The 24,708-nt window shown below is 36.1% G+C and overlaps 1 protein-coding gene across 2 annotated transcripts in view; it reads right to left on the bottom strand.

Annotated features, from left to right (window-relative positions):
• Nucleotides 1-24,708, bottom strand: part of PDE3B (phosphodiesterase 3B) — a 215,513-nt gene that overhangs the window by 58,310 nt on the left and 132,495 nt on the right. For both annotated transcript variants that reach the window (XM_050759408.1, XM_050759409.1), the window contains exons 3-5: nucleotides 23,637-23,885; nucleotides 21,086-21,222; nucleotides 6,873-6,979 (exon numbers count right to left, since the gene is read on the bottom strand). In XM_050759408.1, the coding sequence (XP_050615365.1) occupies nucleotides 6,873-6,979; nucleotides 21,086-21,222; nucleotides 23,637-23,885 (493 nt within the window). The remainder of the gene's footprint in view (nucleotides 1-6,872; nucleotides 6,980-21,085; nucleotides 21,223-23,636; nucleotides 23,886-24,708) is intronic.

Consider the following 24,708-nt stretch of genomic DNA (forward strand, 5'->3'; position numbering starts at 1 on the left):
TGGTAATTTTTTCACTGTATCCTCACATGGCTGACAGGATAGCTAGCTCCCGCAGGCCTCATTTATAAGGGCACTAATCTCATTCACAAAGGCTCCAACCTCATGACCTAATCATTTCCAAAAGGCTCCAGCTCTTAATATTGTTTCATTGGGGATTAGGTTTCAACATGTGAATTTTGGAGGTACACAAACATTAAAATCATAGTAACCACTAATACACTTTCTATATCTATATATCTGTCCATTTTAGACATTTTATATGAGTAGATTTGTACACTCTGTAGTCTTTTGTGACTGCCTTATTTAACTTAGCATAATGTTTTCAAGGTTCATTCAACGGTATGCCACGTAGTGCTACTCCATTTTATTTTTGTGACAAAAAATATTCTACTGTATGGTTAAGCCACGTTTTGTTTAACCATTTATTGATAGCCAAATTGTTTCTAATTTTGGCTACTATGAATAATGCTGCTATACACATTTACGTACAAGTTTTTGTGTGGACCTACGATTTCACTTCTCTTGGATATGTATCAAGGAGTAGAATTTCTGGGTCATATGGTAACTTGTTTAAAATTTGAGAAACTGCCAAATTGTCTTCCAAAGTGGCTATATCATTTTACTTTCCCATCAGCAATGTATTGTATAGTGTTCTAACTTCTGAATATTTTTTACCCAAACATGTTACTGTCTGTCTTTATAATTACAGACATCCTAGTGGGTGTAAAATGGTAGCTCCCTGTGGTTTTGACTTGTATTTTCCAAAATATTAATGATCCTGAGCATCTTTTCATATGGTTATGGGCCACTTGTATATGTTCTTTGGAGAAACATTTATTCAGACCTTCTATTTTCTTTCCCTTCTTTTATTTTTATTTATACTTTTTTTTGAGACAGGATCTGGCTCTATCACCCAGGCTGGAGTGCTGCAGTATCAGCATAGCTCACTGCAGCCTCTACCTCCTGGGATCAAGTGATCCGCCTAACTCAGCCTCCTGAGCAGCTGGTGCCACCACAAGTCACACCACTATGCCCAACTAATTTATTATTATTATTATTATTATTATTATTATTCTTGTAGAGAAAGGGTCTTGCTAGGTTGCCCAGGTTGAGATCTATGTTTTAATCAGGCCATTTTTTCTTTTTCTTATTGAGTTGTCAGGAGTTATTTACATATTCTGGATACAAGCCTGTTGTCAAATATGATTTGCCAACATTTTATCTTATCCTGTGTCTTTTCACTTTCCTGATGCTGTCTGTTAAAGTACAAATGTTTTCAGTTTTGATGAATTCTGATGTATCAATATTTTTCACTTATGGACGATGCGTTTGGTATCACATTTAAGAATGCCTTACTCGAAACCCAAAGTCACAATATTTTCTCTGATGTTTTCTTCTATAAGTTTTATGGTTTTAACTTTTATTCCTCATGGAATCCTTTTTCTTTTATTTGGCTTCCAGTTCATTTTCTAGTACAAAGGGTATAATGGAAGCTTTTTTCATAATGTGTGCTTTTATTTTTGCTTCTTTTTATTGTACATATTTAAGGCATAGAACATGATGTTTTGATATACACAAACATAGTGAAATGGTTACTACAGTCAAGCAAATTAACATATCCATCATCTCACAGACACCTTTTGTGTATGTATGTGTGGTAAGAGCACCTAAAAATCTATTCTCTTAGCAAAATTTCCAGTATACAATGTATTATTATTGACTATAGTTTTCATGCTGTACTTTAGATCTCTAGACTTCTTGATCCTATATATCTACAACTTTGTAGCCTTTGACCTCTATTTCCCCATTTCCACTACCCCATCAAGCTCCTGGTAACCACCATTTTACTCTTTTTCTATGAATCTTGACTTTTTTTGCAGATTCCATATATAAGTGAGACCCCAAGTAGTATTTTTCTTTCTGTGTCTGACTTATTTCACTTAGCATAATGTTCTCCAGGTTCATCCATGTTGTCACAAATGGCAGGATCTCCTTCCTTGATAAAGCCAAATAATATTCCATTTTATATATATATATAAAAATATAAATATTATTTGCTCCACTCATCCATCGATTAACAGTTAGGTTATTTCCAAACCTTGGCTACTGTGAATGAACATGGGAAAGCAGATATCTCTACAAGGTGTTGATTTCATTTCCTTTGGGTATATACCCAGAAGAGAAATTGCTGGGTCATATGTCAGTTCTATCTAATTTTTTGAGAAATCTCTATACTGTATTCCATAATGGCTGCACCGATTTACATTCCCTGTGTACAGAAGTTTCCCTTTTCTCCACACTCTTGCCGACACTTGTTCTCTCTTATGGCTTTAATGTTTACATTTGAGTCTATGATGTATTTCAAGTTAATTTTTCAGTATGGTGAGAGGTGGGATTCTAAATCAATTATTTTGCATGTTCATAACCACTTGTCCCAGCACTATTTATTGAAAATATGATTCATTCCTCAATGAATTATCTTGGTATCCTTGTTGAAAATCACTTGACCATATATGTCAAGGTTTATTTCTAAAACCTGAATTCTATTTCATTGAACAGAAATATCTCTATGCCAGTACCATACTATCTAAATTATTGTAGCCTGATAGTAAGTTTTAAAATTTGAAAGTGGGAGTCCTCATACTTTTTCTTCTTTTTTATTAAAGAACTGTTTTGGCTATTCTGGGACTCTTGCATTTCTACATGAAGTTTAGCATCAGACTGTCAATTCTGGCAAAGCTGAAATTTTGATAAGGATTGTATCGAATCTAGTGCAATTTAAAGAATACTGCCATTTAATAATATTAAGTTTTCTGATCCTTAAACGTGGAATGTCTTCCAATATATTTAGGTCTTCTTTAATTTCAACAATATTTTATAGTTTTCATTGTCAAAGTGTTATACTATTTTGTTAAATTTATTTCAAAGATTTTTTAATGCTAACTGTAAATGGAAATCTTTTTGTAACTTGAGTTTTGGATTCCTTAATGTTAGCATATAGAAATAAATTGATTTTTGTATATCCTGCCACATTGATAAACTTATTTATTGATGATAATAGGTTTTAGTGAATTTCTTAGGATTTTATATATATAAGCTCATGCCATCTGCAAACACAGTTTTACTTTTTCCTTTTATTCCTTCTTACCTAATTGCCCTGGCTAGAACCACTAATCCAATATTGAGGTAAAAGTAGCCTTACTCTATAATTATTAAAACCATGTCACAATTTTGTTTTATACTAAGTCCAAACTCTAATCCACTTCAGGGATAATTTCTGTTGGTTACGTTTTCCTTGGGTATATGTCAAAAATTTCTTGTATCTTTGCATGTTTCATATATTTTTGTTAAAAATTGTACATTTTACATAAAATACTGTAACAGCTTTATATCAGATCCCTCCAACACCAAAGGTCTATTATGTTGCTGGTTTTGTGTTTGTTTTCTTCTTTCTGATTATTTGTTTAGTGACTTACCTGAATTAATTGTGTAGATTCTGTTTCTACTGCAATGTGTAGTTACTTAGTTCTCTGTTAGCTTTTTCTGTTAAGTTTTTGATTATATTTTTAAGCATGGTTTCCTGGAAGTCAGGGGATCAGCATAATTTGGACATCAACCAATGAGCAGTCAGAAGATTCTTTTTTTTTTTTTTTTGAGACAAAGTCTCACTCTGTCGCCTAGGCTCGAGTGCAGTGGCACAATCTCGGCTCACCGCAATCTCTGTCTCTCAGGTTCAAGCGATTCTCGTGCCTCAACCTCCCAAGTAGCTGGGATTACAGGCACCCACCACCACGTCTGGCTAATTTTTGTATTTTTTAGTTTTGTATTTTGTAGAGATGGGGTTTCACCATGTTGGCCAGGCTGGTCTCGAACTCCTGACCTCAGGTGATCCACCCACCTGAGCCTTCCAAAGTGCTGGGATTACAAGTGTGAGTCACAGTGCCCAGCCTAATCTTTGTCTTTTAATTGGAGTGTAATTTTTTGTTGAAAACTTGACATTTCAGATAATATACTGACAACTCTAGTCAGATCCCTTCCTCTGCCCCAAAGGTATATATTTAATGTAATAAAGTGTGCTTAATCCATCATGCTGCTATTTACTTTTTAAGTGTTTCTTCTGTTTTTGCTTCTGTTTTTGCTTTTCTTTTCTCAGATTCTTATTCAAGTTTTTTTTAATCATGTCATTTTATCTCCTTATAAGCTTTTTAGTTATATCTTTTTCTATTGGTCTTTTAATTGGCCCCCTGGATATTACAATGTTCATCTTTGATTATTAGTTTATCTTAAATTAGAACTTTTTACTGTTTTTCAAGCATTGCTAGTACCTTATGACAAATTTAAGTCCATTTACCCCTTGACTACCCTTTATGCTACTGTTGTCATATATTGACTTCTACGTATTTCATAAATGCTAAAAGAAAGTTATTATTGTGTTTACCCATCAATTTTTTATTATTATTATACTTTAAGTTCTAGGGTACATGTGCACGATGTGCAGGTTTGCTACACAGGTATACACGTGCCATGGTGTTTTGCTGCATACATCAGCTTGTCACACACATTAAGTATTTCTCCTAACGCTATCCCTCCCCCAGGCCTCCCCCCTCGGACTGGCCCCAGTGTGTGATGTTCCCCACCCTGTGTCCATGTGTTCTCACTGTTCAACTCCCACTTATGAGTGAGAACGTGTGGTGTTTGGTTTTCTGTTCTTGTGATGGTTTGCTGAGAATGATGGTTTCCAGCTTCATCCATGTCCCTGCAAAGGACATGAACTCATCCTTTTTATGGCTGCATAGTATTCCATGGTGTATATGTGCCACATTTTCTTTATCCAGTCTGTTCTTGATGGATATTTGGGTTGGTTCCAAGTCTTTGCTATTGTGAACAGTGCTGCAATAAATATACGTGTGCATGTGTCTTTATAGTAGCATGATTTATAATCCTTTTTAGTGATCGCCATTCTAACTGGCGTGACATGTTATCTCATTGTGGTTTTGATTTGCATTTCTCTGATGACCAGTGATAATGAGCATTTTTTCATATGTCTGTTGGCTGCATAATTGTCTTCTTTTGAGAAGTGTCTATTCATATCCTTTGCCCACTTTTTGACCCATCAATATTTTTTAATCCTCACCCACCTATTTAGCCTTACCAGTGCTTTTGGTTTGTTCTTGCAGTTCCATGGTTCAATCTGGATAATTTTCCTCCTGCCTAAGAAACTTGCTTTACTGAATCTTAGAAGCACAGGTCTGCCACCTACAAATTCTTTCAGCTTTTGTTTGTTTGAAAAAAATGTACGTTTTTCTGCTTCTCATCTGATTTACTAAAAGATTTTTTCCAGATTTACTGAGGTATAATTGACAAAAACTGCATGTATTCAAGGTGTACAACATAATGACTTGATTTACATTTTTACTGTGAAATGATTACCACAATCAAGTTAATTAACATACCCATCACCACAGTTACTGTCACAGGAGAGTGAGGATACTAAAACAAATTTTTATTCCAATGTAATTTTTCAAGAATATTTCTTCATTGGATAAAGAATTCTATGTTGTCAAGTTTTATTCTTTCGACACCTTTTAAAATATGCCACTCCATTGTCTTTGGAGTTCACAGTTGCTGTTAACAAGTCACTGTCAGTATTATTGTTGTTCCTTGAAAAATAAAAACAACCTTGCTTGGTTGCTTTTGAAACGTTTTCTTTATAATTTAGAGGCTTGACTCATATATCTAGCTGTGATTTTCTTGTATTTATCCTGCTTGGGGCTCACTGCACTTTATGAATTTGTTATTTGCTTTCTTTTATTAGTTTTGGGAAATTATTCCGTCCTTTTGTTTCTCTCCTTTCCTTCTGGAACTTCAGTCACACATATTTTAGAAATTCTATGTCCCATATATCTCTTAAACTTTGTTCTGTTATTTATATATTTTTCCTTCTCTGCGCTTCAGTTTGGAAATTTTCTATCTCTCTGTCTTCATGTTCACTACTTTTGTATTCTGTTGTATCCAATCCATTCTTAAACCATTGAATAAGCTTTTAATTTAATCAAGTGCATTTCTCAATTCTAGACTGTCCATTTCTTTTCTATGTGTTCTAGTTCTCTATTTGAAGTATCCATTCATTTTAGCCATTATTCCTTCCATTTCCTTTTAAACATCATTGTTATTTTAAAGATTGTAAAATACAGCATCAATATCATATGTAGATCTTTTTCTAGTGCCTGCTTTTCTTGATTATCAGTAACATTTTCTGACCTCTTCACATGCTTTGTAGTGTATTGTGTATAAAAGAATGTTGTAATTGTGTATCTCAATCACAAAATTGTATCTATGTAATATCAGCCATAATGTACTTTAAAAGCAGAATTTATCAGTATTGCTTTGCTATTCCTACGTTGTATTTGTTAACATATCTTTCATCTAAGAGTTTTTAATAATTCTATAATCTTTTAATTAAAAAAATTCCTATTATAATGTTTTTCCAGGATGAAGTCATAGTTTTTTTTTATTCTAATACTAAAATTCTTTTCTCCATAATTACTATTCTACGAAAAAAAATACTCTTTCTTGAAGATTTTCCCTTGTCCTGGGTCTGCAACCATTCAGGTTAGTTAAATAGTTATATATTTTATCCCTGAATCCCTACTGCTTAGCAAAGTACTTGGTACAGAGTAGATATTCTAAAACTGTTTACTGAAAGAATTAGCAAATGGTCAACTAGTAGCCACCCCAAACTGCTAAGTCATGTTAACTCACAACACATGAAATTGTATTCAAAATTAGCTGTAAATGTGTGATGAAAACTGTTTACACTATCATATACTTTGAGAACCCCCATATCTGAGTCATAAAGAATGATTTCTTACCAGCTCTTCTCAGACCTACATGGTGAGTCAGTGATACAGAAGATGACCTTTGCTTCGGGATAGTCAGTAGATTTGAATTAAAAGGCCCATTTAGATAGCATCCTTGACTAAAAGGGAAAAATAACAGGTTAAAATTTGTAAAAACTATGAAAAGTTTCATCTTTTTTCCTTACGGTCCTCAATTTAATTAGCAAATATATTCTCATAAATTCAGAGTTTGGGCCTCTAGTGCCTAAGGTCTAAAGCAGGAGTCAGCAAACTTTTTCTGTAAAGAACCAGATGGTAAATACTTTGGCTATATGTTCTCTATTGTAACTACTCAACTCTGCCGCTATAGCACAAAATCATCCATAAACTAAAATAAACAAACGGGTATGGTTTTGTTTCAATAAAATTTTACTTACAAAAAAACAGGTTATAGACCAGATTAGGTCCATAGGCTGTAGACCGCCGATCCCTGGGCTAAAGCAGGTTATCACAACTACTTTGAAGGTTTCTTGAAACATAGGCTGCTGGTCTCATTCCCAAGGCTTCTGATTCACTACGTCTGGGGTGGGGCCATATAATCCGCACTTCTAACAAGTTCTTACATGATGGAGTTTCTGATCCAGTGACCTCACTGCGAACTACTGGACTAAAGTACAGTTTTTCATTTTTTTCTGTTCCCTATCCTCACAGATGTTGACAACTTTTATTAGTGTAGGCAAAAAACAAGCAGTAAGCAAATAATACCACCCAATGAACTCATCACCCAATGAACTCATCTCCCTGCCAATGCTCTGTCATTCTTCATATTTTCATTGTGTGAAAACAAGTAATTCAAAACCAAAGTTTGGAACTTTTATTTTGAGACTTAAAGGAATGTGATTTTGGGACCTCAGTCATTAACAGGCAGCTGTAACCTAGGCAGATACAACCTTGATTTCCCTGATTACAGATTAGCCTTTTTTCCTCCCTAACTTACATTGCTTTGCTAAATGCTGCAAAAAACTAAAGGATGTCAGAGAAGACTCCTTCCCTCTTTACTGCTGATCTTCATTATAGATTAACTTCCCTTTTTCTTCTCGTACACAAAGACATGTTTTTTAAGATGGAATGTTAAATATATTCTTTAAAATTGGAAAAAGAAAACAAACAAGCTGTAACTAATCAAACTGCTGTAACTCAGAAGCCAACTTTTTGTGGAATATGTTATTCTGCTAAACATCTTTGTTTTCTGCCTATACAAATATGATCCTAACTTTTCAACTTTGAAGCACTGACCCTATTTCCTTGGAGTCTGTGTTTCCTGGATGGGCATCCTCAGCTTGTGTTTGAATACTCTTTTAAGCTGGATTCTTATTCTTTTGATTATTTCATACTGGCAATTGCCTACATGTGGAGTGGCAAAGACTGGAAGAGTAACAGTACCACCCAGGGCAACATTCAAATAGAAAAATCTGTGTGTTCCTGGGCAAGACGGCCGAATAGAAAGAGCTCCAGTCTGCAATTCTCAGCAAGATCGACGCAGAAGCTGGATGATTTCTGCATTTCCAACTGAGGTACCTGGTTCATCTCACTGGGACTGGTTGGACAGTGGGTGCAGCCCAAAGAGGGTGAGCCGAAGCAGGGTGAGGCATCACCTCACCCAGGAAGGGCAAGAGGTTGGGAAATTTTCTCCCCTAACCAAGGGAAGCTGTGAGGGACTGTGCCGTGAGGAACAGTGCATTCCAGCCCAGATACTACGCTTTTCCCACAGTCTTCGCAATTCACAGACCAAGAGAGTCCCTCCGGTGCCTACCCCATCAGGGCCCTGGGTTTCAAGTAAAAAATTGGGCAGCCATTTGGGCAGACACCAAACTAGCTGCAAGAGTTTCTTTTTGTTGTTGTTGTATTGTTTTTTCCATACCACAGGGGCACCTGGAATGCCAGCAAGACAGAACCCTACACTTCCCGGGAAAGGGGGCTGAAGCCAGGGAGTCAAGTGGTCTGGCTCTGCAAGTCTCACCCCCACAGAGCCCAGCAAACTAAGATCCACTGCCTTGAAATTCTCACTGCCAGCACAGCAGCTGTCTGAGATCCACCTGGGATGCTCAAGCTTGGTGTGGGGAGGGGCATCTGTCATTGCTGAGGCTTTAGTAGGCGTTTTACCCTCACAGTGTAAACGAAGTCACCCAAAAGTTTGAACTGGGCAGACCCCACTGCAGCTCAGCAAGGCCACTGAGGCCAGACTGCCAGATTTCTCCTCTCTGGGCAGGGCATCTCTCAAAAAAAGGCAGCAGCCCCAGTCAGGGACTTATGGATAAAACCCCAATCTCCCTGGGACAGAGCACCTGGGGGAAGGGATGGCTGTGGGTGCAGCTTCAGCAGACTTAACCATCCCTGCCTAATGGCTCTGAAGAGAGTAGCAGACCTCCCAACACAGCATTCGAGCTCTGCTAAGGGTCAGACTGCCTCCTCAAGTGGGTCCCTGACCCCCAGGTACCCTGACTGGGAGACACTTCCCAGCATGGGCTGAAAGACATCCCACACAGGAGAGCTTTTGCTGGTATCTGGCAGGTGCCCCTCTGGGACAAAGCTTCCAGAGGAAAGAACAGGCAGTAATGATTGCTGTTCTGCAGCCTCTCCTGGTGACACCCAAGCAAACAGGGTCTGGAATGGACCTCTCGTAAAGTGCAGCAGACCAGAAGCAAAGGGGCCTGACTGTTGGAAGGAAAACGAACAACAGAAGAATAGCATGTCCACTCAAAGACCCCATCCGAAGGTCACAAACATCAAAGACCAAAGGTAGATAAATCCACGAAGATGGGGAGAAACCAACACAAAAAGGCTGAAAATTCCGAAAAACACAACGCCTCTTCTCCTCCAAATAATCACAACTCCTCACCAGCAGGGGAACAAAACTGGATGGAGAATGAGTTAGACAAACTGACAGAAGTAGGCTTCAGAAGGTAGGTAATAACAAACTAATCTGAGCTAAAGGAGCATGTTCTAACCCAATGCAAGGAAGTTAAGAACCTTGAAAAAAGGTCAGACGAATTGCTAAATAGAATAACCAGTGTAGAGAAGAAAATAAATGACCTGATGGAGCTGAAAAACACAGCACGAGAACTTTGTGAGGCATACACAAGTATCAATAGCCGAACTGATCAAGCAGAAGAAAGGATATCAGAGACTGAAGATCAACTTGACGAAATAAAGCAAGAAGATTAGAGAAAAAAGAATAAAAAGGAACGAAGAAAGCCTCCAAGAAATATGGGACTATGTGAAAAGACCAGATCCACGTTTGATTGGTGTACCTGAAAGTCACAGGAGAAATGGAGTCAAGTTGAAAAACACTCTTCAGGATATTATCCAGAACTTCCCCAACCTAACAAGACAGGCCAACAATCAAATTCAGAAAATACAGAGAACACCACAACGATACTCCTTGAGAAGAGCAACCCCAAGACACATAATTGTCAGATTCACCAAGGTTGAAATGAAGGAAAAAATGTTAAGGGCAGCCAGAGCGAAAGCTTGGGTTACTCACAAAGGGAAGTCAGCAGAAACCCTACAAGCCAGAAGAGAATGGGGGCCAATATTCTTTTTTTTTTTTTTTTTGAGATGGAGTCTCTCTCTGTCACCTACGATGGAATGCAGTGGCGTGATCTCAGTTCACTGCAACCTCCGCCTCCCAGGTTCAAGCAATTCTCCTGCCTCAGCCTCCTGAGTAGCTGGGATTACAGGCACACACCACCAAGGCTGGCTAACTTTCGTATTTTTATTAGAGATGGGATTTCACCATGTTGGTCAGGCTGAACTCAAACTCCTGACCTCATGATCCACCAAAAGAAAAGAACTTTTAACCCAGAATTTCATATCCAGCCAAACTAAGCTTCATAAGTCAAGGAGAAATAAAATCCTTTACAGACAAGCAAATGCTGAGAGATTTTGTCACCACCAGGCCTGCCTTACAAGAGCTCCTGAAGGAAGCACTAAACATGGAAAGGAACAACCAGTACCAGCTACTGCAAAAACATACCAAATTGTAAAGACCATCGACACTATGAAGAAACTGCATCAACTAAAGGGCAAAACAACCAATTAGCATCATAATGACAGGATCAAATTCACACACATTAACCTTAAACATAAACAGGCTAAATGCCCCAATTAAAATACACAGACTGGCAAATTGGATAAGAGTCAAGACATATCAGTGTGATCTATTCAGGAGACCCATCTCACCTGTAAAGACACATCAGGCTCAAAATAAAGAGATGGAGGAATATTTACCAAGCAAATGGAAAGAAAAAAAAAAAAGGCAGGAGTTGCAATCCTAATCTCTGATAAAGCAGACTTTAAACCAACAAAGATCAAAAGAGACAAAGAAGGGTATTACATAATGGTAAATGGATCGATGCAAAAGAACTAACCATCCTAAATACATATGTACCCAATACAAGAGCACCCAGATTCATAAAGCAAGTTCTTAGAGACCTACAAAGAGACTTAGACTCCCACATAATAATAGTGGGAGACTTTAATACCCCACTGTCAATATTAGATTAATGAGACAGAAAATTAACAAGGATACTCAGGACTTGAACCCAGCTCTGCACCAAGTGGACCTAATAGACATCTACAGAACTCTCCACCCCAAATCAACAGACCATACATTCTTCTCAGCATCTCATTGCACTAATTCTAAGACTGACCACATAATTGGAAGTAAAACACTCCTCGGCAAATGTAAAAGAACAGAAATTATAACAAGCTGTCTCTCAGACCACAGTGCAATCAAATTAGAACTCAGGATTAGGAAACTCACTAGAAACCACACAACTACATGGAAACTGTACAACCTGCTCCTGAATGACTACTGGGTACATAACGGAATGAAGGCAGAAATAAAGATGTTCCTTGAAACCAATGAGAACAAAGACACAACATACCAGAATCTCTGGGACACATTTAAAGCAGTGTGTAAAGGGAAATTTATAGGACTAAATGCCCATAAGAGAAAGCAGGAAAGATCTAAAATTGACACCCTAATATCACAATTAAAAGAACTAGAGAAGCAAGAGCAAACAAATTCAAAAGCTAGCGGAAGGCAAGAAATAACTAAGATCAGAGCAGAACTGAAGGAGACAGAGACACGAAAAGCCCTTCAAAAAATCAATGTGAATTTCATGAGCTGGTTTTTTTCAAAAGATCAACAAAATATATTGACCACCAGCCAGACTAATAAGTAAGAATAAGAAAAGAATCAAATAGACACAATAAAAAAATGATATAAGGGATATCACCACTGATCCCACAGAAATACAAACTACCATCAGAGAATACTATAAACACATCTACACAAATAAACTAAAAAATCTAGAAGAAATGAATAAATTCCTGGACACATACACCCTCCCAAGTCTAAACCAGGAAGAAGTCAAATCCCTGAACCAACCAATAACAAGTTCTGAAATTGAGGCAGTAATTAATATCCTACCAACCAAAAAAAGTCCAGGACCAGACAGATTCACAGCTGAATTCTACCATAGGTACAAAGAGGAGCTAGTACCATTCATTCTGAAACTATTCCACTCAACAGAAAAAAGGAAATCTTCCCTAACTCATATTATGAGGCCGACATCATCCTGATACCAAAACCTGGAAGAGTCACAAAAAAAAAAAATTTCAGGCCAATATCCCTGATGAACACTGATGTGAAAATCCTCAATAAAATACTGGCAAACCGAATCCAGCAGCACATCAAAAAGCTTATCCTACGATCAAGTAGGCTTCATCCCTGGGATGCAAGGCTGGTTCAACATACACAAATCAATAAATGTAATCCATCACATAAACAGAACCAATGACAAAAACCACATGATTATCTCAATATATGAACAAAAGGCCTTCAACAAAATTCAACAGCCCTTCATGCTAAAAACTCTCAATGAACTAGGTATCAATGGAATGTATCTCAAAATAATAAGAGCTATTTATGACAAACCCACAAGCAATATCATACTGAATGGGCAAAAGCTGGAAGCATTCCTTTTGAAAATTAGCACAAGACAAGGATGCTCTCTCTCACCACTTCTATTCATCATAGTATTGGAAGTTCTGGCCAGGGAAATCAGGCAAGAGAAAGAAATAAACAGTATTCAATTAGGAAAAGAGGAAGTCAAATTGTCCCTGTTTGCAGATGACATGATTGCATATTTAGAAAACCCCATTGCCTCAGCCCCAAATCTCCTTAAGCTGATAAGCAACTTCAGAAAAGTATCAGGATACAAAATCAATATGCAAAAATCAGAACCATTCCTATACAACAAAAATAGACAAAAAAGAGAGCCACATCATGAGTGAACTCCCATTCACAACTTTTACAAAGAGAATAAAATACCTAGGAATCCAACTTACAAGGGATGTGAAGGACCTCTTCAAGGACAACTACAAACCACTGTTCAAGGAAATAAGAGAGGACACAAACAAATGAAAAAACATTCCATGCTCATGGATAGGAGGAATCAATATCGCAAAAATGGCCATACTGCCCAAAGTAATATACAGATTCAATGCTATCCCCATCAAGCTACCATAGACTTTCTTCACAGAATTAGAAAAATCTACTTTAAATTTCATATGCAACCAAAAAAGATCCCTCATAGCCAAGACAATCCTAAGAAAAAAGAACAAAGCTGGAGGCATCATGCTACCTGACTTCAATCTATACTACAAGGCTACAGTAACCAAAACACCCTGTTTGCCTGGGTGCCACCAGGAGAGGCTGCAGAAGAGCAATCATTACTGCCTGTTCTTTCCTCTGGTACTGGTACCAAACAGATATATAGACCAATGGAATAGAACAGAGGCCTCAGAAATAACACCACACATCTACAACCATCTGATCTTTGACAAACCTGACACAAACAAGCAGTGGGGAAAGGATTCCCTATTTAATAAATGGTGTTGGGAAAACTGGCTAGCCATATGCAGAAAACTGAAACTGGACCCCTTTCTTACACCTTACACAAAAATTAACTTACGATGGATTAAACACTTAAACGTAAGACCTAAAACCACAAAAATCTTAGAAGAAAACCTAGGCAATACCATGCAGGACATAGGCATGGGCAAAGACTTCATGTCTAAAACACCAAAAGCAATGGCAACAAAAGCCAAAATTGACCAGTGGGATCTAATTAAAGAGCTTCTGTACAGCAAAATAAACTATCATCAGAGAGAACAGGCAACCTATAGAATAGGAGAAAATTTTTGCACTGTATCCATCTGACAAAGGGTTAATATCCAGAATCTACAAAGAACTTAAACAAATTTACAAGAAAAAAAAACACATCAAAAAGTGGGCAAAGGATATGAACAGACACTTCTCAAAAGAAGACATTAATGCAACCAACAAACATGAAAAAATGCTCATTATCACTGGTCCTTACAGAAATGCAAATCAAAACCACAATGAGATACCATCTCACGCCAGTTAGAATGGTGATCATTAAAAAGTCAGGAAACAACAGATGCTGCAGAGGATGTGGAGAAACAGGAATACTTTTACACTGTTAGTGGGAGTGTAAATTAGTTCAACCATTGTGGAAGACAGTGTGGTGATTCTTCAAGGATCTGGTACAAGAAATACCATTTGACCCAGCAATCCCATTACTGGGCATATATCCAAAGGATTATGAATCATTCTACTATAAAAACACATGCACATGTATGTTTATTGTGGCACTATTCACAATAGGAATGACTTGGAACCCACCCAAATGTCCATCAATGATAGACTGGATAAAGAAAATGTAGCACATATATACCATGGAATATTAGGTAGCCATAAAAAAGGATGAATTCATGTCCTTTGCAGGGACATGGATGAAGCTGGAAACCATCATTCTCAGCAAACTATCACAAGAACAGAAAACCAAACAGTGCATGTTCTCACTCGTAAGTGGGAGTTGAACAATGAGAACATATGGACACAGGGAGGGAAATATCACACACTGGGGCCGGTCCAGGGGTGGGGGCCTAGGAGAGGGATAGCGTTAGGAGAAATATCTAAAGTAGGTGACGGGTTGATGGGTGCAGCAAACCACCATGGCACGTGTATACCTATGTAACAGAACTACACATTCTGCACATGTACCCCAGAACTTAAAGTATAATATAACAATAATAATAATAATAAGATAATGAATTGAGCTTTCAAATACTTAGTCATGCAAACAAAATTAAATCTCATAAACATGTTCTTGTCCGTATCATTCACAGCATACAAACACTCTAAAAGCTTCTAGTTTAAAATAAAAAAGAAAGAAAACTCAAAAAAGAGAGAAAAATCTGTGTATTCTACCAAAGTCCACTCCCTGATTCCCTGATTAATAGTCAAGACAAAGAGAGATTTCTCCTTTCAGAATGGCACCACAGCACTGCTCCAATGTCTTCTATCTTGATCCAGGGTCTTTGAATAATTTCTGTATATCATACATTCATTTAGCTATTTAGAATTAAGAGTTACAGGTCAAATGATAGGTTATCTGATTAGTTCCTGAATCTTCCCATTATGTCCTGGCCCAGCAACAGATAAATACACACCTCAATAAAATTACATAAATAAATACGAAGAAAACAGAAGACAAGCAGAGTAGTAGTTCCAATGATTACTAATAGTTGGTAGGAAGGTGATTAAAGTCAGACTTGGTGTGATACTGTGAAATACATATTTGGTTTTAGTCCAGTGCCTGTTTCCTAGCATACAACTCCTAAAATCCTGAGGATCTCCAAAGTGTCTTTTTGTATGCTAATGAGTTGACTGATGGCCCGCAGCTCCTAGGCAGTTTCAGGATGGAGGCTAGTCACTTGAAATATCAAGACAGGATTAGAGGATGGGGGTTTTCAGCTCCACTTCCCAACCTCCAGGGAGAGGAGAGGGACTAAATTAAATTTTAAAAAGCTTAAATTGCTCACCAATGGCCAATGATTTAATCAATCATGCCTATAATATGAAGCTCCTATAAATATCCAGAAAGGACTGGGTCTGAGGAGCTTGTGAACAGCCAAACACGTGAGGGCTTCCAGGAAAGTGAACAAGAACATGTCCACAAGCCAGGAGGGTGGCATAACTCAACTCCACAGGGGCAGAAGCTCCTGTACTCAGGTCCCTTCCAGACCTGTCCTTTGTATCTCCTCATCTGGCTGTTGATTTGTATCCTTTAAAATACTCTTTGTAATAAACCAGTAAACATGTTTCCCTGAGTTCTGTGAGTTGCTCCAGCAAATTATCTGAATCCAGGGAGGGGGCTGAGGGAACCTGGTTTACAGCAGGTTGGTCAGAAGCACAGGCAAAATAACCTGAGGCCTGCGTGGCATCAGAAGTGGGGATTAGTCTTGTGGGACTGAGTCCTTAACCAGTATGATCTGACGCTATCTCCGGGTAGATGGTGTCAGAAATAATGGAATTAGGCTGGGCACGGTGGATCATGCGTGTAATCCCAGCACTTTGGCAGGCCAAGGCAGGCGGATCATGTGAGGTCAGGAGTTCGAGACCAGCCTGGCCAACATAGTGAAACCCCATCTCTACTAAAAATACAAAAATTAGCTGGGCGTGGTGGCATGTGCCTGTAGTCCCAGCTACTCAGGAGGTTGAGGAAGGAGAATTGCTTGAACCCGGGAGGCAGAGGTAGCAGTGAGCCGAGATCGTGCCACTGCACTCCAGCCTGGGCAAAGAGTGAGACTCTGTCTCAAAAAAAAAAAAAAAAGAAAGAAAGAAAGAAAAAGAAATAATTGAATTATAGGACACCTAGCTTATGTCTACTATAGAACTGCTTGCTTGCTTGCTTGCTTGCTTGCTTGCTTGCTTGCTTGCTGCTGGGGAGAAATCCCCACACATCTGGTATCAGAAATGTGCTGTCAGAGTATGGTGGAAGAAATTGAGTTTATTTTTCTTTTTTACTCACTTGGGAATGAGTTGTCAAAAGCAAACAAACAAGAGACATCGAAAGTTATGGTCCCTGAGCTAAGCTATATTTTAAGAGCTAACTTCTAGACAGTCAATACAAATTACCTTAACAAGGTCTGTACCAACTCAGTTTCAATGCAGTTGTATAAATTTGATAATTGTAGATGTCTAAATTTACAGAGTTATTCTCTTAAGAAGCTGAGTAGGATGACACAATTAGCCCTCTTGAATTGCTGGGGTTCAAATAGGGTCAAGTTTGCTAATATAACCTTGCTGTAAGTCTCTGATAAATTATAAGGCACAGTTGTGGAATGACCATATGGAACGGCATTATGACCCTTAATCTTGCCTTCTGTTTAAGTTTCAGATCTGGGATGAGACTTCTCTGGTCAGAAAGTTCCAAGAAAGGTTGTTTTCCGGACTTGCTGATGATTGAATTACCCATCTCTGAGTTCTAGTTTTAGTGCAAGTTGAATATCCCTTATCTGAAAGTCTTGGGACCAGAAGTGTTTCAGATTTCAGGTTTTGGAATATTTGCTTATGCACAATGTGATATCTTGGGGATAGAACACAATATTCACTTATATTTCATATACACATAGCCTGAAAGTAATTTTATATAATATTTTAAATAATTTTGTGCATGAAACAAAGTTTTGACTGTATTTTAACTGTGACCCGTCTCATGTGGTCAGGTGTGGGATTTTCCATTTGCAGAGTCATGTTTGTACTCAAGAAATTTTGAATTTTGGGGCATTTTGGATTTGGGATGCTCAACCTATACTTAGAGTTAAAAGAAGACTGAACTGCTATTTTTGAACTGAGTGATGGGACCCAGTCTTCTCTGAGGTCAAACAGCATATATATTCAGGGCTTACAGGTCACTCCTTTTGAACAGGTTTTCCCTGGAGAAAAAATAGGCAAGTTGTGTTCAATTATCCTGTGGGCTATCAACTATAATTGATACTCCTATACTACCCTCCTACTCCTACACTAAAGAGACTTGCTTTTAAACCCGTGAGTCACCATTTATCTTCACCACTGCTGTGTAATCAAATCTAATAACTCATTGCCTGGCAATAGTATTTTATCCAAATACCTTATATATATATATTTCATTGTTTGTATTTTAATTATTTTGAAACATAATTTAGCTTAATTTTCAAATGGAGTTAAACTAAGAACAAAATTATCAGAAAACATCAAGGAAGAGTCTTAAACAAGTTATATGCCTATTGTTTTTACCTAGAAAGCTTTCCATATCATTTTTCTATTCTCAGTATTTGAAAGACTGCTCATCTGTGTTAGTTCATTTACTTTTTCCAAGTAAGGGTTGCAGCTCTGTCATGAGGTAATAATTGGGTTTCACATTCTACACTAGGAATTTCGGCATTATTCTATAGGACTGGTAAAGAGTCCAAAAATGCAATGACTAGAAAAACTATATACAGTCAGCTATCTGTATATGAGGTTTCTACATCCACAGATTTAACCACCCCCAAATCAAAAATATTCAAGGAAAAACAACAGTAATAAAAAAACGAATAAAAAATAGAGTATAACGACTCTTTACACAGTATTTACATTACATTAGGTATTATAAGTAATCTGGAGGTGATTTAAAGTATATGAAAGGATGTGTAGAGAGTATATGCAAATACTACACCATTTTATATAAAGAACTCAAGCATCCATGGATTTTTGTACCCATGGGAAGGGGAGGGGCCTGGAACCAATCCCCCAGGGATACCCAGGGACAACTGCAATCACAGTTTTATTTAAGGAACATTTGTAGTGTAAAGTAGAAGATTAATAAAGTCAAGAAGGATACTGGAAACTGGAATTAAGAGGCTAATTCAATAGCCCAAGTAAACAGCAATGAAAGCATAAAATAGTATAGGCACAGTGATAAAGGAGAAGAAGGAATAGAGAGTAAAAGATAATGCAGACAGATATCTGACAACTGTCATCTGTAGAATAAGGTGACAGGACGCAAAGATAACACCAAGTCTCTAAGTAAATCAATTTTGTAAGCAACCACTCCACTAGAGGATGGCAGCATTGTGCCGGGAAATAAGGGCAGAACAACAGTAACAGACGAAAAAGCAGCTGGAGTGATGAGAAATCTGGTTTCAGGTATAGGCTCAGGAAATGAGAGGTTCAACACTGGAATCATGTTGAAATCAGTCAGGCAAACTGTGATCAGAATCCAAAGCTCAAGACTCAAAATCAAGCATATGAGATCTCGATTCTGGAGTACTCTAATATAAAGTCAAGATGATTTCAGAGTCATAAATCTATTAGTTTTGTGCTACTAAAATCTAAAGATTCCTGAACAAAACATCACTACGCATTAAAGATCTAGAGCTGCACTAATATGGATGTCGCATGTATCTACAAAACAGTTACATATGGCTCTTTATATCTGAATGAAATTAATAAGAATTAAATCACATTTAAAATTCACTTCCTTAGTCATACTAGATACATTTCAAATGATTAACAGCCACATGTAGCTAGGGAGTACCATATTAGACAGTGCAGATATAAACTATTTCCATCATTACAAAAATTTCTATTAGCACTGATGTAGAGATTTGAATCTGAAAAGGAATAGTGGTTATAAATGTTTCATATATTCCCATCATAACCCACCTATGTGCAAAGTACACATAGACATTTATTACCAAGAGGCTCCAGCTTCTGCAAACTAGAAAAGATACGTCTACCTTGGTCTCTTTAAAACAGATGTACATAATACCACCAATTAATTTATTCTCTAAATTTCTAAATATTTTATGAGGCATGAATTTTGTTTTAATGAGAGTTAAGTCATTATATAGAACCTACCTACATTTAGCTTTATATAATAAACACTTTTCAGAGTTAAAGATTGGTTTTCTCTGGACTATGCTTCTGTTTTAATCAATTATCTGAGGCAGCAGGATAAAAATGACCTTAACTCAATGTATCAAATGTTTCTTTAACTGCAAATGCATTGCTGTTACAGCAGTATGAAAGGTTAAAATATAAAACATTTTTATCATTCCTTTTAAAACCCAACTATATTCTCAAGATAATGCTACCCATAGTTAAGAAATACTGTCACATTTTCTGTTCCTGACATCATTCACTTCCCTATAGCCTGCTTCCTTTACCAAAAAAAAAAAAAAAAAGAAGACTATGATGTTCAGGCCACAGCAAATTTTGGACCAGTGTTCATTTTCCTGTACAGTACTCTTCGTACTTCACTGCATTCCTGTTTTAGACATCGCTTCATTCAATTTTTCTTTTACAAAAAAGGAGTTCAGCTGCTTGAATATATTATACAAGATTCAAATTAATAAACCACCTAAGAATCTAGAAAATTATAATCATCTTATTCTTTCAGACGCAAATATTAACATAAATTTTAACAAATATCTATGATCCAATCCTGCCATCTACTGTTTCAAATGTGAAACGATACAGCTCAAAAGTATAAAACATGCTCAATAATAACAGAAAGTGGTTAACGCAGAATTTGTGCCAATTCCGATCTTATATTAACATAATTAGAAAGCTGAGTAAAGAAAATTATGATAAACTCAAGCAAGGATCAGTATCTTTCCTGGTTTTCAAAAGACAAAGTACTATATTATTAAATCCTTTGTTATGAGGGTAAATGTATATATTTACATTCAGGAGATTTCAGCTCCTACATTTTCCCAGCCTCATTTACTTAAAGTTACTGATGACTTTCATTTATAAGATTAGCATTGTTCGGTTCCAAGTAAATCCTCAACAGAATATAGATTATATTAGTTGTCTCAGTCTCCAGCAGGAACAGGATTTGAAAGTCTGTTTACCTTCAACCTAACAACTGTGATGACCCTTGGAAACGTGCTCCTCTTTTCAGAAGTCAGCCAACTCTGCAGACCTACCTCTGGATACTATTCATTGGATTGGTGGCTAACCCTGTAATGGCCACTTCTCTCGATTTAAAAACTTCCCCAGCACCCAGTCCTGAGTTGATCCCAATTTCCCTAAACTATCTCATGTTCTCAGGGATCCAGCACATTTTGTACCCAGCCTATCAAAGTTTTAGGACAAGACACATTAGCTTCTTTTTAATAATCAGTTTCTCTATTTTACCATATTATTACTACACATGTTGTCCTATACCTAAAATACTTCAACCATTCCTTTCTGCTTCCAGAACTAACTGAAACATTATTGACAGAAGCAAAGTAGATGCATTTGATTCAAGTTTCTTAAAAGGCTCTGCAGATTTTACCTTGAAATGCCAAATTCTTGGTGAGGCCTTTTGCCATTATTACGTTCCCACCTTGAAGACTGTTCAACAGGTAGCAATCCTGAAGTTCCTGAGCTCCTCCTCAGCTGTGGAGTTGGCGAACTATTCCTATTTAGTCCCTGTTGAATAATTTAACAATGGTTTAAAATGTCACTCTTTAATATGCTATATATGTAGTATTAGTGATGGCACATGCAAGTATCAATACAAAGTATATTTTTAACATGTACAGAGAAAAAAGAAACATTTTATTCTAAAAATCTGTCAATTTACTCCAAATTTCACACTCTATTTTGTTATTCTATTCCTCTTCCTCCTACTAAAAAATATGTCTGAGCTCTATAATTTAAACTAGATTCTTTTCCTTTTGTACATTTTACTACTTGTGTCATGAGAAAGAAACAATTGGCAATTTAAAAAGTGGATATGAAAGATTTACCCTGAAAATCAACTTCGGAGGACAATCTTAGGATCAGGGATGATCAGCCCTATATTCTAATTTTTTTATATTTTCAGTACAGTGCTATAGAATTTACTTAGTGGTTAATCAGGAGAAACTGCAGGATTCTGAGTTTGAATAAATGACTGAGTTAAATACAGAACACCTTTAGCATTAATATTTTGCCCTAATTTTAAAAAATATCTTCAACTAACCCAAATGTTCAATTAACAATATTCCATTTTTGACCATTATAAATGTTTTACTGATATTTACATAATAGTTTCTGCTTTTTATGAATTTCCTCTATCAGCAGACACTGCAGCAATCTCAGAGATAAATATCTGTCTTATATTTCAGTTTTCCCAAGGACATTGACTTTGTAAAGGTTAATAGTTAATTAGACCTGCAGTGAAAAAGTCCTTTATGCTAATATCCTTGTTGACTGTAATTTAGGTTCACATGATCTTTCTTTGTTTTTAACGTGTATAAGAAAGTTATATTATCTGTTCCTTTTCCCTTTCACCTATTGTTTTTTAAATAAATGCCATTGCCCTTTTCTGAAGTAACATCAGGCTTTTTATATGCTTTTCCAAAAGGAGAGACAAATTTGATATAGAATTCTAATAAGCAGTTTAAGGAACACAAAGAAAAGGAATAAGGGTTACTTCCTGGTTCTTATATGACTTACTCTATCAGTAGATTCCAGAACCCGAAATAACCTTGATTAACTACAATGCTCAGGAAATGAGGCATTTAGGCATCCTGTTTAATTAATATTATGTTTAAAATGTTCCTAAAATGTACTAGCACACTTTTCTACACACTAAATACTGATATCAATATGATTTCTGATTTAAAATTTTAAGAATTACTATTTTTAAAAATTACTATCCTGAGTATCAAATATCAATAGAAAATGCAAAGGAGGGGTAGAGTGAAAACTAACTCAAGAATACATTAGAGTTCTTTTATTTATGGTTTATTGCTATGCCCTCTGAATGCTTGTGATTAATCTCTTTCTTAAAAGGTAGACTGCTAAAAAAGAAGTCATATAACTAAGTACTAATTAATTGGGTTTTGACTAATGTAGGTGCTACTGTATAAACTTTAAAAAAATAAAAGTATCACATAACTATGATCCGGATTGTGATCAGTACTTTTGAAACCCTTTTCTTCTAATTGGGTTTGCTTAATTTTTCCACATTTCTAAACCCTAATGCTGACAACTGACAAAATTAACTGATAATCAAAATTCCTACAAAAACTATATTTATCTATTTCTAAGTTCTATAAGCATTATTACAATTGACAAAATTAACTGAAATAAATTTCATCTTCTCTTGGTTAGTTTCCTTATCTGGAATAAAGTGGTTGAGTAAAATAATTTCTAAAATGTTTCTAGTTTTAAAGTTTTATGATTTTAGCTATTGGTAAAGATACTAATAGTCAAATAAAACAAGTAAAAGCACTCTGAATAAGGATAATGCATACCAATTTAGAAGAGTATTTATTATTTTCTAAAGAAAATCCTATTTTGAAATATTTATATTTTAAAGAGAAATTAATCCTCTATTCCAATGATATAAAAATCAGTGCCTACTGGGCTACCGTAATCTCCAGTAGGTATAAAAGGGGGGAAAACAGGGTTCAAAAAATATAAAAATCATTTTAAAATAATGCTATGTAATTCATAAAATGAATATTATAATGACCATTTCTTCTTGGCTCAACAAGAACAATTCCTGGATTCTAAAGAATAAAATACAGCAACAAAATGATCTGGCTACTAGTTTGTTGTACCACCCTGGAACAAAATTTGCTTGTTGTTCTCTACTTCTTAACAAGAATAATAATACATAGTTGTTACCATTCAAATTATAAGTACTAATCACAGCAATGTACTTAAAATAAAAACTGAATACTCAACTATAATTATTTGAGCTTATAATTGCCTCTAACATCCCAAGCAGCTCAATATTATGTCCGGTCCTTGAAAGGAAAATTGTATTTTATATAGAATTTAAAGGAGCAGTTATTTTGAAAATATCATTAAATTTGATAAATAGGGTTGGATGATTACTGTATTTTGACCTTGTTAAGTTTTCTATCCCCTTTCTCAGCTGGGTCCTCTATTTCAGAGCAGGGGTAAAATCCAGGAAATGGTGTGAGAGGATTAATCTTTGGCCTACAGGAACCTGAGAAAGCACCCATTAAGCTACTGATACTCCGTAGAGAGGAAATGACTTGTGGAGGAAGGCTTGGATCAATCAGAAGATCTGAAACCATATTGCGAGCCTCATTTAGCACTGAAAGATCAACTCCATTTCCGCCTCCAGAATTCTAGAAAGAAAAAAAGTGAAATTTTCATTCATTTGTACATGGCATAAATGACATAACAAATGGTATAATTCTAACTTAAAATTTATATATATATGTAGCAAATAACCGTGAACTTTAATTTTTTTCTTTTTCACTAGTTGATTATCACATTATATCTAATGGTATTAATTACTAACACTGAATTACCTAATGACAAGTATAAAACTAAATCTGTATTTACTTTAAAGTCTGTAATTTGAACATTTCATTAATTCGTCGATTATTTCCTTTCCTTTATAACAAAATTTCTTTTAAACACACAAAGCACTTATTTCATTTACCTTACTCACTTAAGAGGCAGTCTAACACAGTGACAAGGTTTTGTAGCAAACATACCTGAATTTGAAACCTAAACTTTAATCTCACCTGTGTGACCTTGAGCAGTTTACTTAATCTCTGAAAATTTCAGTTTCTTCAATGCAAAAAAAGGATAGTAATGTCTACCTTATTATGGGCTAATATGAGAAATCTGATAATATATGTAAAGCAAATAAAGAAGTGGATAATGTATGATTTAGAGCATTAAAAGTATTATTACTATTAATATTATGGAAAATGATGAGATAAAAATACAGAAAAAATGTTAGTTCAAAAGAGAGTGATAACTTAAAGATGAATAATTAACAAAAACCTCACAGACAGGGTAACATCAGGCAAGGCTTTAAAAAATTGGTAGAAAAAATATTTTAATTTAGAAGAAATATGTCACTGATGTAAACATAAGATGATTTTTACTCTTCAAATAAACATATATATGACGTTCAATTTGATTACCCATAGAAAT

The sequence above is a fragment of the Macaca thibetana genome, chromosome 14 (assembly GCF_024542745.1).
Source record: "Macaca thibetana thibetana isolate TM-01 chromosome 14, ASM2454274v1, whole genome shotgun sequence".
Classification (NCBI taxonomy): domain Eukaryota; kingdom Metazoa; phylum Chordata; class Mammalia; order Primates; family Cercopithecidae; genus Macaca; species Macaca thibetana.